The sequence below is a fragment of the Xiphophorus maculatus genome, chromosome 18 (assembly GCF_002775205.1).
Source record: "Xiphophorus maculatus strain JP 163 A chromosome 18, X_maculatus-5.0-male, whole genome shotgun sequence".
Lineage (NCBI taxonomy): Eukaryota > Metazoa > Chordata > Actinopteri > Cyprinodontiformes > Poeciliidae > Xiphophorus > Xiphophorus maculatus.
In genome coordinates this window covers 16,151,368-16,167,599 of record NC_036460.1, presented here as the reverse complement: position 1 = coordinate 16,167,599, position 16,232 = coordinate 16,151,368, and the positions used below count along the sequence as shown (strand labels likewise).

The 16,232-nt window shown below is 37.8% G+C and overlaps 1 protein-coding gene across 2 annotated transcripts in view; it reads right to left on the bottom strand.

Moving 5' to 3' along the window:
- Positions 1–8,079: 8,079 nt before the first annotated feature.
- The window catches only part of zbbx (zinc finger B-box domain containing), a 50,619-nt gene continuing 42,466 nt past the window's right edge, over positions 8,080–16,232 (bottom strand). For both annotated transcript variants that reach the window (XM_023351007.1, XM_023351008.1), the window contains 3 exons: positions 11,001–11,147; positions 10,810–10,882; positions 8,080–8,291 (listed from right to left, as the gene is read on the bottom strand). In XM_023351007.1, coding sequence (XP_023206775.1) covers positions 8,213–8,291; positions 10,810–10,882; positions 11,001–11,147 — 299 coding nt within the window. In that variant the 3' untranslated portion in view covers positions 8,080–8,212. The remainder of the gene's footprint in view (positions 8,292–10,809; positions 10,883–11,000; positions 11,148–16,232) is intronic.

Sequence of the window (16,232 nt, the reverse complement as noted above, 5' to 3'; positions counted from 1 at the left end):
CTGGTTAGCCTGCAAAAGTACCATTACATCTCCAACATAGTGTATAAGAGTCTGTAAATGAGGACAAAGGTGAAAAAAATTAAAGTAGTTTCTGTTATTTTTTGAGTTTGTTCAACCACAGTGGCAGGTGGACAAAAAAGTTAATTTCCAACCCTGGTTACATATAAGGACTGTTCACATGTTTAAACCATGCTCCTGTAAATTTAAAGTTAAGTCAGTACTAACAGGTGCAACTATGTACAGGTGTAAATTCTGCAGCATTTGTACTTCAGAATTTACAGAATTTTGTAGTCATGTGAAGAAACATCAACACACAGCTAATTATCGGTTTGCATGTGGAATAGAGCAATGTCCTGCTTCCTTCAGAACATTTTCTGCATTCAGGTCCCACATGCACAGGAGTCACCGCCATTGCAGAAGTCAGACTGAACACTTGTGGAATGTAATGCTTTAAAAAATGCATTTAGCCCCACAAACTGTCATTCACATCCGCTGTTTCAGAGTGGTAGCAGGATGTAGGGGTAAAATCTAGTCTAGTCTCTGGGATGAGGTTCTCAAAAACCTGTTGTAATCTGGGTGAACTGGCCCTTTAAATATAAATTACTACCAGTAATTCATATTTAAGAGAGTATTCCTTTTATGTTTTAAAGGTATCTTCCACCAAGATGTCTGTTGAAATGGAAATGACCTTACCCACTACACCAAGGGTAATCATGCTTGGTAAGAGGAATATTTTCTATCACTATAATTTTTTCGTAGCAATGTATGTAATTGTTATGGTAGTCTGTACTTTTACTCACTAGCGTTAGCCTGACAAGGGTTTGTCTATTTTAGGAAATAGCTTGATGTCTGCAACCCGGTGGATGGTCAGTATGGAGGAGAAGGTATTTTTCCAGCCTGAGCAGCTACATGACTTTGCCAGCGTCCTTGCTGTCTTTTTTGGGTCATATTCTGTCTTCAATCTGGAGTATCAGGAATCAGCATCCACCACGCTGGAGATGATACAATGGCAAGTACTCTACACCAAGCCATTTATGAATTAAATTTAATGACAGTTTGACTGATGGTGAAGAACCATAGCTGATTGCTGTATTGTACGTCTTCATTAAAAAATACAATTAATCTATTTTATTTCTGTTAAAAGATTCTTTGTGAGGATCAATCCAGATGTTGGTACCAAATGCACAGCCAAAGTCGGTACAAGCCGCAAGACGGGAAGTCTTGTCAAGAGGAAAGTAGTCAGTGTCAACTCCCAGATCACCACCTTCTTCCAACGACTTGCTGAATTTGAATGGAGGACTTCCAACTAGGTAAGTATTTTACCAAATGTAAATGTTTATTATTTTGTTGTCTTTTCCTCCTATCTTGCATGCTCTGACTTTACTTTAGCCTTTTTAATCTGATTTTAATGATTATTTATAAATGCCATGTGATTCCTACACAATAGCCCTTTAGAGTAGCCTGCATCTTTTCTGTGTCCGTGGTAAAAAGTGGATGTCGCTGCATCTCTTAATAAATCACAGAAATGTATAAGTGTGTAGTCGTTTAAGTGTGGTGTATTTTTATAGTATGCAGTTTTCAGTTTATTTGGCACACCTTTGCAGTAATCCGTCAGCACCAACAAAATGACTAAAAAGATTGTTGTACTTCATCGTCCCCTTGGGGACATTTGTAGTACGCAATCTTTTGAATTACTGAAGACTGACTGACTGCTTTTGCCATAAACAATCCAAAAACCTGAAGTGAAGCCAGTTCTGCTCATTCTTTATGCAGCTTCTATTATCACTTCAGTCCAATTGATTTTTTTAAAACAAATTATCAACTTAATGCTGCTTTATGACAAAGATTTTATGCATGTGAACATTGTCACTTCAGCTTAATTTGTCAACTTCCTGTCGATTTGAAAATGTAGATAACTTCCTGACCATCTCATGACCTCCCACATTGTCTGTCTTATTCTTTACAGTTCACCTTCCACAAGATGGATCCCACTGATTTTGTTTGACAAATGGAATAAAAGTTCTTCTGATGTAGGAAATGTGTTCTATGGTTTTGTTGTTTTACAGCACATTATATTGTATTGTGACATTGTTTTTTATGACATTGCGAATATGTAAATGGATTTTATTTCTACAAATCTGCTGAAAATAAATACCTGTTATTCACAGTACTTGGACTAAAATTTCTTTTATGAAATTTTTCGGTTTATGGTAAAATAATCTTATCTTAAAGAAATGTAAACTTTAATTTACAGTAAAACTCTGACATTATGTTGTGAAACAAGTTTACAGTAGACCAGCTTTACCATAAAATACAATTACTGTATTATACTAGAAACTACATTTACAGTAATGCAGTTATAACTGTAAAGCACACTCACAGTAAAAATTAACTGTGAAATATCATAACAGTAAAGGTACTGTAGAATGGTAATTACAGTAACTTACTGGCAACACTGTTGCCAGTAAGGGTACTGTTGCCTTACTGGCAACAGTGTTGCCAGTAAGGGTACTGTAGAATGGTAATTACAGTAACTTGCTGGCAACAGTGTTGCCAGTAAGTTACTGTAAAATTACAATAAAAGGTCTAACAGTGTGGGCTTTTTAAGACTGAAAAGCATCTTTAATTTAATATTTCCGTTTTATGTATTATTTGAGTCTGGAGGATCTTTTATTTTGAAAATCCTTTAACCGGATTCCCTCGGTTACGTCTTGCGCCAGCATTGAGCCCACAAGCAGCAAAATGAGTAAGAAACAGATCAGATTCTTTGGAAAGTTTCTTTGCAAAGAGTAAAAGACCCCAGAGAAGAGACAGGAGAGTGGATTTATCCCGGTAGGTGATTTATGGTGACCGGCTGTTTATGAGGCAATGAAGCTTTAAACTGCTTCGCCACGTAGAGACCAAGCATCCTGTGCATAAGCAACACTTCGGGTGTCATTGTCTCTCATCACTCCCAGATGGACCGTCTCGTTGCAGAGAAACAAGCTCAGGGCTCCCATTGGTCGTTATCGTGAGTTAAAATGTTCACGAAAGTAAAATGTTCGTTTTTGTGGCGCATCTGTATCTTATTTTGAAGGGATGTGTAAACGTTACCATAGCGACCAGAGTCAGCGCGTTAGGGCAGTGGTCGAGACGAGATGAGAGGAGTGGAGCTTGTGAGTTTTAGGTCTGGTTCACACGGCAGGATTTAAGGATTGTCGGCCGATTTTCCAAACTTCTGTGACGACAGAGAGCCGATAAAAGTCCAACAGGTTCGATCGGTTCACACTGCAGGAGCAACACACCACAACACGAACCGATTCCACTCACGAACATCGCACTCCAGCAGAAAATCCAGTAAAACCCCCAACATACGTGAATTTAGACTAATCAAACACGGACGACTATGTAGAAGCAGTAGTGATAGTTTGTGGCTCATTTTAAGCGATAAAAGACAAAACAAAAAGAAAAGGCGTTTGATAAAGGACGGCGGGAGCAGCCGCGCTGTATGATTTGGAGGTGAGTTATGTTTTTTCGTAGTTAACATTTTAACTGAATAAATATAATCACATTTATATAGTAATAAACATTTTCACATTTCACCTCCTATGTCCACCGAAATCTCAGTTGCGCCATGCCAGCTGTTTGGGATTCCCCTCCGTTCTTACGTCACCGCGCTTTCTGATTGGCTACCTGTCACATCAGGTTGAGTTCTCGCTCCCAGTCAGGGAAAACTCCAGGCTGCTATAATCGGGCCAAGACATGACACCACATAACACATCACACACTGCAGGATGTAGTAAGATTGTCATAAAGGGAAAATCGGCGCAAAAAGAAAAGAAAAGGCTTTAGCCAACATGCAGAAGCATTATCTGACACCCCCCTCGCGTCCCTCATTTCACTTATTATAAACATCAATTGTCAAAATGACCAAGCAAAGTAGGCAAAGAATTTATGAATGACTGACTATCCAAAACACATATTGATTTAGAAAGGTTGTAAGCAATTATAAGCATTAAAACCATGAGGAAATACCATTCCAAGCACACATAAATTTAAACACACTTCCTTCCCACAAAGTGCTACTCTCCCAAGGCCACACACATTTTAGATCTCCTGTAGCCTTTACCTGTCCTAATTAACCAGCTGAACCAATCCATCACCTTGAGAAATCCTCTAATTAACCCTCAACACACCCCCACCCCTCCACTACCACTGCCTCACCTCACCTGTCTCATCCCCCCAGCTCTCTTTACTCACCCACCACTTTTAGCACTTCGTTGCACATGGATGCCTCCATTAACCGTTAAACTGGACTTCGATAAAGCCCACGTGCCATAGGGAGGAGGTGGGGAAGGGGGGGAGGATGCTCGCTCTCATTAAACACTTTGAGACCTGACAAAATCAATTACAGTGATGTATCGATTTGTCAGCTGGTCCTGGCGATTCGACAATAGCACCTAGACTGCCACAGGCCTGAAGGGAATGCAGGGATTCAGAGAGGAGAGGGATGCCATAGGAAAAGACAGAAAGATATGCACAGGGGAAAAGGAAACAAGCATTGGCGAGCAGAGGAAACCATGGAGACGGTGTGAAGGTGGGGAGTACTGAGGAAGAGTGGTAAGGAAAGAATGGATTTAGGCGGAGTGATTGAATAGGTGTAAAAGGACAACATCAGGAGTGGAGCAGAGATAAATGTAGACCTGTAAAACGCAGGTAGGGAGAGTAGAGGGGAAAATACCTTTCCTTATCAAACTAGCATTCTCCCTCCCTTAATGTCACTCCATTTCTCTCCTGTCCTCTGTTGACCTTTCTTTAATTTCTCCCCTCTACCACCACAACCTCTCTGTTCTTTACATTTTCTCACTCCCTCTCCCCTCCTTCTATTATAACTTAGTCTGCCTGAACTTTCTGTCCAGGGCATAAAGTACTCCCATATGGGGGGTCATTTAGGCATAGATGAGGCTGTAACCTTGAAAGTTACTGACAACTAAGTTAAAGCTGGGCAGGTTGCAACATGAGAAAACACAGTAGGCATGATGCAGCAAAGACAAAAAAAAAAAAAAATGCAGTACACGAACCATGGATTTGTGCTTCGTGAATAGAGGAAACCTAATGCCTGGCTGTGCATTCTCTAAGATACCTGCAAATCATTCTGGTGTTCATCCTGCATGTTCAAAACAAGATTGCCCATTATCCCACACCTGTGTTGCACTATGCCGCTATGTCTATTCACAACCTGGGAATAATAAGGTAGACCCACAGAAAGCAGCTAGCACAAACTAAGTAGCTATGAGGCTTTTTTATATTTCACAAAGACAGACAAGGCATTGCTTCCTTTTTCTATAATGAGGCAGCATGGCTGAAACAGACAACATGGGGCATGATTAGATGGCTGCACTTGCAGCAAATATGCCTCCAACCTGAAAGCCAAAAAGAAAAAGAGCCACTTATTCATACTGGGATGATGTAGTTTGCATACTTGAAGAGATTTATGAGTGAAATTTCAAAAGACTGATGGTATATGCTACAGTGTTTGTGCGCCGTTGAGGCTGGGGGTGGGGATGGTTTAATTGATCATTTCCTGCATTACCAACCATGCAAACAGTGATAGAATAAATTGAAGTTAAAGCTACCATGGTCTAATCATACTCTCATGATATAAGTGGTGTGTTACATGTCTGAGTAAAGAACCTTTTTCAGTAGGTGTATAATCTCTTTTATTGGGTTTTTTTTCTAAATTGAAAAATACACATCAGATCAGAGCTGCATAATGTTTACAAAGCTTTTTAACAATCCACCTTTTAGAGAAGAAATCCAGAAACTGCACGTTAAATGATCTTGGGTATAGCATGCCAAGCAACTGCTGTCGATTCACCAATGAGTCATAAAACATACTGTACACTCAAGAGAGACAAGTACTGCAGAGTTACAGATATCAAGACAAAAATGATCACCTTAATGAGAGTTGTTTTTGTTATGCTTGCAGAAATTATAGCACCTCAGTGTCATTTGATTTACAATAAATATTGGCGTTATATACCTAGAAGACAGGCAGATTATGAAATGATCAAGCAGTAATTTTATGTTCAATAGCACTGAATATATTATTTTGGTGAATTATTTTGATGACATATATAGAATATTTTTTAGAAAATGTAAGAAAAAGTGTTAAAAAAAAAAACCCTCAAATTTTGGCCACCGCCATCCTTGAGTTTCAAATCTAAATAAAAGTATTTGGTCTATATTGAAATTGTGAGTGAAAGACTTGGTTGTAAATATTCACCTATTAATTGTTGCCCACCATTAGCTATTGGTGACAAATAGAATGGTTTCAGGTAAACTAAAGAAAAACCAGAAAGTTAAATGGTGACAATGGTGAAGTTATTCTTCACTGATCTTTCTTTGATCAGGAAAGAGAAATAGTTCAGAAGGAAAGGAAAACAAATCCCATCTATCGAATCATCACAGCAATTCTTGAGGATACAACAGCAGAAACAGAAATTCAACAATACGTCCCAGCTGTGATATTTGTTCTGTTCAATCTCGCAAGGTTTGCTAGAATTTAGTTTGAAAATAAGCAGTTTTCTAAATTTACTCAGGAATATGAAAAGAAGCTTGAAGCAGGCTGTGTGTGGTGGATAATTTTGTGTTTTTATGACACAATCAGTCTTGGCTTTAGTACGGTGAAAGGGTCAGTTAATACAGTAGACTTAAATGTCAACATCTGCAGTTTCACTGTCACTCTGACAGCATCAACAGCTCCAGATCTAACAAAGGTCTCTGATTCACTGATCTTGTTTCATGTTTCTATGCATGCAGTTGTGGGTCTGTGTGTGATTCTGTTTGTGAAGAGACAGGGAAAAAAAAAAGAAGAGAGAAATGGACTGCATAGATCTCAGAGTTGTTTAGGCTCAGCCTACTGGTTCGATATCCATCAGATTTATGTCTCTGTTATTTTCCTCTCCTAAACATTAAGTGATAAACTCGGTGAAGGACACAATAACAAAGATCTACCTTTTCACCTCTCTCTCCTTGTCTATCTCTTGGTCGCTCTGTCTGTCTCCTTCTGTCCCTGCGCTATCAATCAGCCTTGTGGTAATTGCTGTTGGATTACGGGGCTTTTGCTGTCTGCTTCTAGCGATTAACGTCAGGCAAAAAAAATGCCCCTTATATACCTCCACAGTTACTGAGTTAAGAGCGGGGCCATGTGCGTTCACATTCACCACACACAACAGTTCGCAAACTAATCTGCAATTCCATCACGAAGTTAGCATCTATTGAATTCCAGTTTCAGTGTGTGTGTTTGGCTTTGTAATGCAAGCGTGATTTCCCGCCTGTTTGTCCTTGTTTGATTCTCAAATGCATATCAGCTGGAGATAAAGTGGTGGATGTGGGGTAGTGATCTCAGCAGAGGACAGTGGCGGCCATGATAGATTAGGACTGGCTGCAGGGAATAATGGAAAACAACAGAAGTGAGGAACATACACGCTAGCAACACAGCACTAGAGCATCTGCACATTCGCCTCAGAGATGACAAACCTGTTTCCGTGCCTGGTGTTTATCTTCCTCCACTCCTGCAGAAGCGTACAGAGAGATGGCAGAAGCAGCAACCACTGGCACAGTTTCCTTTTCCTTCCCTCACAAACATAATTTATCACCTACAGGAGCTTACTCAGTGCATGCACGCGTATGTGTAGACAGTCTGACCTAATCTAGTGCCACCTTAACCTTATTAAAGAACAAAATGGTGACAACAGAGGAAAAAAATGTTCTCCCTAACCCCTGTAGAAAAAAAAGAAAACTGGCACCAACAGCAACTGTCCCTCAATGTCTGTCCTTTAACTCATGTCTCAAAGACACACACACACATTCTGACAAACACACACGCAAAGGGTTCCAGGCAGGCTCTTGCTGAGAATAAAGGAAAAGACACCATTTGTCTTCCCGTCACCTCCTGTCCCATTGCTGTCCCCTGCATGTCAAATTGTTTTATTTCTTCAGTTAATCCTTCCACAGGCATGCATCTCACAGCAAGGCACAGTCCTCCCATATGACTAATTTAAACATGGTGCACAGTAACCAGAGTCACAGATAAAAGAAGGCAAATCAAAACAGCATTTATTATAACTGCTACATTTATATAAATGTGGGTAAAACGCATCTGCACACCACATAAACACAATTTAAACCAATTGTAAATTTCATTTGCTTGTCTCCGTCAGTACATGACTCATGGCAGTAAGAAGACACTTCGTCGGTCTCTCTCTGTAGTATTCTCCTCTTCGTGTTGCTCACTGCTGGGGCCATCCCTACAAGACCAAACCCACAAATTAAAGGTTGAATGTTATACACACACAATACTCAAATTGTGGCCTATAATCAATAAATACAGGTGCCGCAAATTTTCTAAATATTCCAGTAATTAATCTTGAAGGGGCAGTAATATGTATTTTCCAGGCATATAGTGACATTTTATGGAACAATCACGTAACTATGTTACCTTCAGTTTTGCACAACTGAATGGTTGCCATGGCAGATTCAAGGATTTCTCAAACATGCATTAAAGAATCAAGGCAACACTTTATGTATGTTTTTGATGAGGGGATAACATTATAATATGATGTAGAGGTCAAAAAGTAGATTTTATATAATATTGTCCCTTGAAGAGACCTTTGATGATAAATGTCCATAGGGTGTACCAGCTGGAGGTACAGTTTATCTGTTGTTAGTGGTGCCATAAGAGAGTATTAGGTCACATTTGAAACCAGCAGACCCCTTTGTCATCAGACATATTTGCAATTGGAAAACTATTAAATGATCACAAGCATTTGGTTTGACAAAAAGTTTTAAAATGTTTAAATAGGAAATGGGAGAAAAAATACATTTTGTGAGTAAGAAAGCACTGAATGTAACTGAAACAGAACAGGGGCAAGAATTAATCTTTGGTCTCCGTACATGCTAAAAGATTTGAGAAAGCATCTTTGACTGTGTTTATGCAGCCAAGTATAACTGGAAGTACTAAAAAACAGCAGGCATATTAATGTCACTTCACCCACACATTCTGATAATACTGTTACTTAATGAGCTCCTCTGTAGATGTCAGATAACAGTGGTGGTGCGTAAGAGTTGTACTGTAAATTAGTATGTTATTAAGTAAACCACTTGCAGCAATGCCCTTAAATACTCTAAATATTTTAGGTGACTCAAAGGCCTTTTACAACAGAGTGCTACATGTCTCAAGAATTTATAAAAGTATGTTGATTTTCATATAATAAAACTTTTGTTGTGTTAACAGATTTCTATCCTGAGCTTTTCAAAGATTAGATTTTTTTTTTAGTGGGTCAATCTGAGCTGTGTATTACAACATAAAATCCACGTTGCTTGTACAAATTCAATGGTTACAGCAACCTCTCCTGAACCAGAATACTGTTTGTTTTTGACTCCATGTTGTTCACTGAAGATTGGGATAGCATTAAATGATCTAAAATACAGCAATTTTTTTAAGGTAGGAGAGAGAGCATGACTAACAGTTGACAAAGTATCCACCTGAACAAGTGAGGATGCCCTAAACAGAGTTTTGCTAGGCAGAAATGGATTTGGCTGTCTACATCTTAGCAACTACAGCACTGTTTTTCTGCTAATCTTTGTCCCTGATAACAGGATAGATCATTTACCACTGAAGGCACACATGCAGCATGTAAACCTGCAATTAGGAGACACATGTTTTTGTGTGTTTCATTGGCTGCAAAATGGTACATACAAGAGTTTCTGGCATTTAGGATTTTTCTGCCAGAAAACAAAGCAGTGTGACTGCAGTGGCATACTGAGAGGATGTGGAAAATGTCTGATAAAAAAACAAACACTGTAATGAAAGTGGTGGAAACATCCTTAACCAGTTGCCAAAGAGCCTGAAAACATACTGGAGAGGATATATTGCTGATCAAGCAACATCACTGATTTCATAAAACTTGTTTTTATGAATTACTCTGTTCAATTCAAATCTATGGGTGGAATAAACTTAGAGTCCTTTCAGTACCAGGCCTCTAGAGCAGAAAATACCCTCTATATACTGAAGTATCTAGACTCTTAAAATTATTTTTAAAATACAAGGAAACATGCTGACACACACACGCCCTCTCACTTTTTTTCAGACATATAAACATTGAACAGCATATTAGGACTTAGTACCTAACAGGATGTCAGAGCTAAAGTCGTTGTGCTGGCTAATGATCCATTACACATTTCATATATCAGACAGAGAGAGACTGACAAGCACCACAAGGAGGGAGAACCAGGAAAAGTAGAAAGATTTAAGGTTGGAAAAGCAAAAATACACGTACATGTGTTTGCCTCTGTCAGGGCAGAGGCAAAAACTTTTCTTTTTAGATTGAAACACACATACCTTCTTAAATATTCATTAACTCTTTAGGATGAAACAATTTTTTCATTAATTGCTACAGTTTATGACTAAGATTGTGACAAGAATTTTAGTACTGTGGTTGAATTTGGCTGAAGATGTACAGCATTCCAGAAAAATAGGAATGCTTCTGGGTCGCAAAACTCTGATTTTGAGGCTTTGATCAGATTTCCATCAGTGTTTAAACATAACAGACTAATATTCACTAGTAATCAATGTCAGAAAATGTTCAGTCAATGTGGCTTGGTTCTTTAAGGAATCAGAATGGTTGAGTTTAAGGAAGCACAATGTTGTGATGACAAATCTCTCTGCACTGTTACATGCTGATACACATAATAACTGTAAAAACAAGGACACAGGGATGCATATCCTGCTTATGCAGTAAAAGTAACCAGCTGAATGTTATGCACCATTTCAAGTGTTGACTCTCATCTTCGTTTTCCCCTCCACTGTCTTCTGACTCCAAACTGAAAACTTGGAAAGCTTTTTAAAAAAACAGATATTAAAGAAGATTACTGAATTTTTACAAGTCAATTTTGTAATAAGGTAACATGCTGGTCATAAATTGTTTATTTCTTTATATATTTGTAGATTTATTTACGTATGCACTGTGTGTTTGCCACAAGTTGTAGTTCCTGCTCCATAATGTGCAGCATTCGTGCGGTCATGTCTGTGTCCAAATCAGGGTCCTCACAGCCAGTCTGGTCCACACCACAGATCTCCATGATCACTTGAGAAAGTTGAGAACCTGCCAGAGCAAATTTTAAAGACAAACAGGTGGGAAGAAGAGGTGAGGGGAAAGAAGAAAGCATGATGAGTTTGATATAATGATGAAAACTTTATTTAAAAATAAACTCATAAAATGTCCAGAAAAACCAATGCATCTTTAAGTTTGAGATAGAAATATGGATGTTTCAATTAAAATTATTAGTTTTCTATTTTGATTGAACTGCTCCTACTTCTTTTCCTGTATAGTGTCATGAGATAACTAACACAATAGTTTACTAATTAGTCACCCATTATCAACTTACATACATAATTTCACAATCTCAAAGACAAAATCTAGCTGAAATATGAAGAGAATCTGGACATTTTTAAGTATTTGAAGGCAGAAATGAAAACTTCATTAAGAAATGTTAAGAAATGTTACTTCATTTAATTTAACTTTGAATCTTCATTGAAATGCACATTTTCTGCTTGAGAGTTTTGGTCCACATGATTAGCACAAATTTCACACTCAAATATGTCAACTGGAAAAAATAAACAGCTAACAATAACACACACATACAGTACACACAAAAATAAAATGATATGGCTATAAAATGTACATGGTTAGTTAGTTCAAAGCCTATTTTACTCAGAAAAGGAAGCAAAGTCTTTGTTAATACTGAGCTCTGACTGGCTGCAGAGCATTTATTATCTCCTAATAAAGGACAGCTACTTAATATTTTCAAGGAAACTGCTTGTTCACCATAATAAGTTAATGCACCAGATCAGTCTTAATCACTGGCATCAGGTGGCTGCGGGCTTCTCAATTAAAACTAAATTGAAAGAAATCTGATTACCCCATTTACTACACTGATTTTAGTCATTCACTGCCTCACAAAAAAACCCACACAGGTTGGTGACTGCTGCACACATGCTGCAAGAACAACACTCACCTTCTAAACTGTATGAAATCAGATTTTATCTGTTACATTCCTTCACTTTTCAGCTTGCTTTTTCCTGGCTGAACCAGTCATTGTGTTTGTAAAAGGCATTGTAGTGTTTTGCTTATGACACAGAGTATTTGTTAGTCTTTCTAGTCAACATGCTGACAAATGAAACATTAAAAATATTTATAGCTTTCTGGTTAATGATTTTGAATCTTTGAAAAAGGAAAGTACATGTACAGTAAAATCTTTTTTACTATTTGCCCCAGAATAGTGACCAATGTTTCCCTACTAACTCAAATTCTCTTGGATTGAGAGCTCTGGTTTATCATTCAAGAAAAACATCTCTGGACAAACAAGGCAGCACTGAGAGGCTCACATTGTTTGATTTCTCCAATGCATTTAACGCAACTGAGCCTAATTTACTTTGTCAAAAACTCCAGAAGACACAGGTGGTAGCTAGGGGTGCATTGACTGCATTTTTCTGCCTGTTGGCCGATGACCTTTAAAAAAGTCTGACCTGCCGGTTCAGATTTTGGTTTATACCAATTATTTTTGCCTGAAATGTCGCTAAATATAGCAAAAATGTTGCTGAGTTGGCAACAGTGGGGTGACTATTGTTAACTGCAACTGTGCAGACATGACCTGGTGGGCCAGTCTATCAGTCAAACCTCTTTCACAGGAGCAGACCTGTCAAGTCTCCCGTTTTGGCCGGGAAACTACCGTTTTTATTTTGTTTTTTTACCCCCTTTCCTGCCATGCTGCTGTATTAGAATTTTCCTGTAAATATCCCATATTATGGCGATACACCCTCTGCTTTTATGTTAGTTCCCTCCCCCACACAACACGTCTTTGACAGTAGCACCGGACGGCAACTTTTCCCATATACTAAAATCCAAAACTCTCTTGTGCCAGACTATTGTTTGCTTTTGACATCATGTTGTTTACTGGAGATCTCTTCCCCATTACTGAAGATTCAGATAACTTAAATAATCTAAAATACAGCAAGGCTTTTTATGGAGGAGAGAAAGTGTAGTGGAAGTGGTTGAGGAGAATAAAAAAACCTTGGTGTTCATCTGGACAGTAGGCTGAACAAGAAATACAACAGTGAAACAGTTTACAAGGAAGGAGTGTAAACCGCAACATGCTACATACTGTATCTCTATAAGTCTGTTGTGGAGAGTGTAATATTTTCTGCCATCATTTGCTGGGGTAGAAGCAAAGCCAGGGACTTAAAAAGGCTAAACAATCTGGTGAAGAAGGCAGGTTCTGTTATGGGAATGACTCTGGAACTTTTGGAGATGACAATGCAATGAAGAATTCTTCAGAAAATCCAGAAAATTATGAACAATCCTGAGCATTCTCTTTAAGAGACTGCACTGAAACAACAGAGTTTTTAGTCAGAGGCTTCTTCAGAACTGCTGTAATACAAAATGCTCCAGGAGATCTTTCAGCCCAAAGCCATCAGCGTCTACAACAACTATTTGAAGAACCTCAACTAATATTTAATTTTCCTGTGGGATTAAGTCAAGGTTCTTCAAAGAGTTAAAATGTAGTCTTAACCTTTTTTTCTTGAGCAAGTAGGCATGGGAGTTTTTGTGGTCCATATCAATGAAGGAATAAACAACAGATATTATATTTAATGATCTACAAAGATGAGTAATAGTATGTACTCATGCATAGAAAGTTCAAAGAAGCAAAACTGCAGGGGCTTGAAATCATGCAATGGGAAAAGATAAAGACAGATTTGTTTTCTAAATGATTGGATGGAAATTCAAGTGCATATGTTCCAAAAATGCCTTAATAACAACTTATACTATACTGCTGTTGAGGGAGCTTTCCTTTAAGAGGAGATTTGATATGATTTGTAAATAGTGTTTTTCTGATCACTCAAGAGTTTCAGCTCTTGTTTTGGTAGATGTTCTGTTGATTGACGGATGCAATGACAAACGTAAGAATGTGGCAAAAGGAATTCTTTGAAAATACCTACAGAAGGAGTGAGTGTTAGACAGAGATAAGGGGAGGCGTAGTGGAAGAAAGGCAAAGGTAAAAGGAATGTAGCTCTGGCTACAAAGAAAGAGTGAGAGATACAAACATGATCACAACAGTTAGTGGAATGAGTGGTGTCTCATCCCACTCCACTGCGAGCCACATCAAATTGAATCAGATTGAACATCCATCCCCACCTGCTCACTGTAAATTACATTGAGGCCCCCACTGAGAAGCTATGATGGTGTGGCTGAGCATGTGTATGTCTGTAGCACACTGATTCCTCATGCCGCTTGCTGTCTAACCAGTTTCAGCTCTTGTGTTAAAGATTTCACTCTTTCAATCTTCTATTGTCTCCTCACCCCACCTTCTCTCCTCCCTCTCTGCTGTTGTTCCTGTCTTCAGGCTGGCTTAGAACCTCCACTTAAAGCATCACTGCCGCCTGCACTGTCAGAGTAAATGGCACGAGAGGAAAGACGCACAAAATGAAGAGCTGAAAACGCATCTGAACATAGATACTTCTGGACTAAATTCATTTCAATTTAGAATAAATGTTCAGTTTCCTGCTGCTGATAGAGTGTCACGCCCATTAAACTTTCCCACATTTCTCAAGGTTTTTGTTATGATATGACCACAAACTAGAATGAATTTTATTTGTATTCGGTTTGATAAACAACCTCAAAATAGTGGATAATTTGTAAGTGGAAAGAGAAGCGGCATTGCGTTTTCCTTCAGCACTTATTTAACCACTCATGAAATAAAATCCAGTGGAACCACTTGCATTCAGAAATCACCTAATTAGTACAAAAATGTCAAGCTGTATGTAATTTAACCTCTAACCTTAGAAGTTTGTTGGATAACATTAGAGAACATAAAGATCTAAAAGTCATGCAATCTACAAATCTGACCTTTTTAACAAGTCATATTTGCAATGTGACAGACTTTCCACGGATATTGCAAGGTAGTGCAAGTCTGAACCAAGTTTATTTTGTACTGAAAACTTCCATGGCAAAGAAAGTCAATGCAATATTTATACCCTCCTAACAGTATAGTTGTACATATCTATATCTTTGAGTCACATTCTATTGATATATTTTTTCTTGTCATAAACCTACATGTTGGTATAACATCAGTGTCAACTACACACATAAAAAGAGACTCAAAAAATGGTAAACCAAAAAATGAAAACATCTACGAGTTCCCCATTCGAAAATAGTTTCAAAAAATGTTTAAAATAGTCATTCATGGATAGTTTTGTTAGCGCAAATGAAGGAACTTGAAAAACATGTTAAGGGCTTCTGTTAAATTGACAATGTCATCAAATAAATTGAGTGTTTGAGAGATACAACATAATGGCAAAGTATTCTGACATATCTAGCTTGGGTGAAACTTTAAAGATTTTATACATATTAAGTTTATTGACAAAAGACTGAAAACATAAGTGTGAAGAGAAGTAATTTAATAAATTTTGCTGCTAAAGTGTTTTTGGCCAGTAAATCTGCACTGGTGTATGGGGATTAAATCTTGATGACCATTGTGTAGAATATAATTGAAACTGAAAGAAATCCTGTTTTTATTAGAAGTTTTGCCCTCTCTGTTTTAATAGTAACTATAATCAGTGATCAAAGAGAATGCAGTTAATTGCAAAGTTAAAATTGAAAATTTTAATGAACTAAATCACAAAAACCTCTTTCACACGATATGTTAGCTCTTTCAATAACCTACTGGCTTTATTGCAATGATTTTATCATTAGCTCAGTGAAGTGTTAATGAGTATAGCAGCTGAATTCACTTCTCTATTAAGCCTAAATTAGAAGCACAGAATGGATGCTTTCTAAGGGAAGCCTCGCTGACTTGAAATGATTCTTCTAGAAGACAAAAATGGTTACCTTGTGTAGGAAATTTGCAATTTTATCATCACTCAAACTATTTTGCAGGTAGAAAGATTACAGAGATTTTAAAATACATCTTTGAAATTTATATTATATTCTAACATTTGGAAATTAACCTCATAAAGTATTTAATAACAAACCTGTAAACTCTGAATCAGTCAAAGAAACTACCCTGTTAAAATGTCAGTGTTTTGAAATAGAAAAATTAGAGAATGACAATTTAAAAACGTATAATTATCCTGCACAATTTAGCTGAAATGTGATAATGGAGTAAAAATAGAAATAAAAAGGTGCAATAAC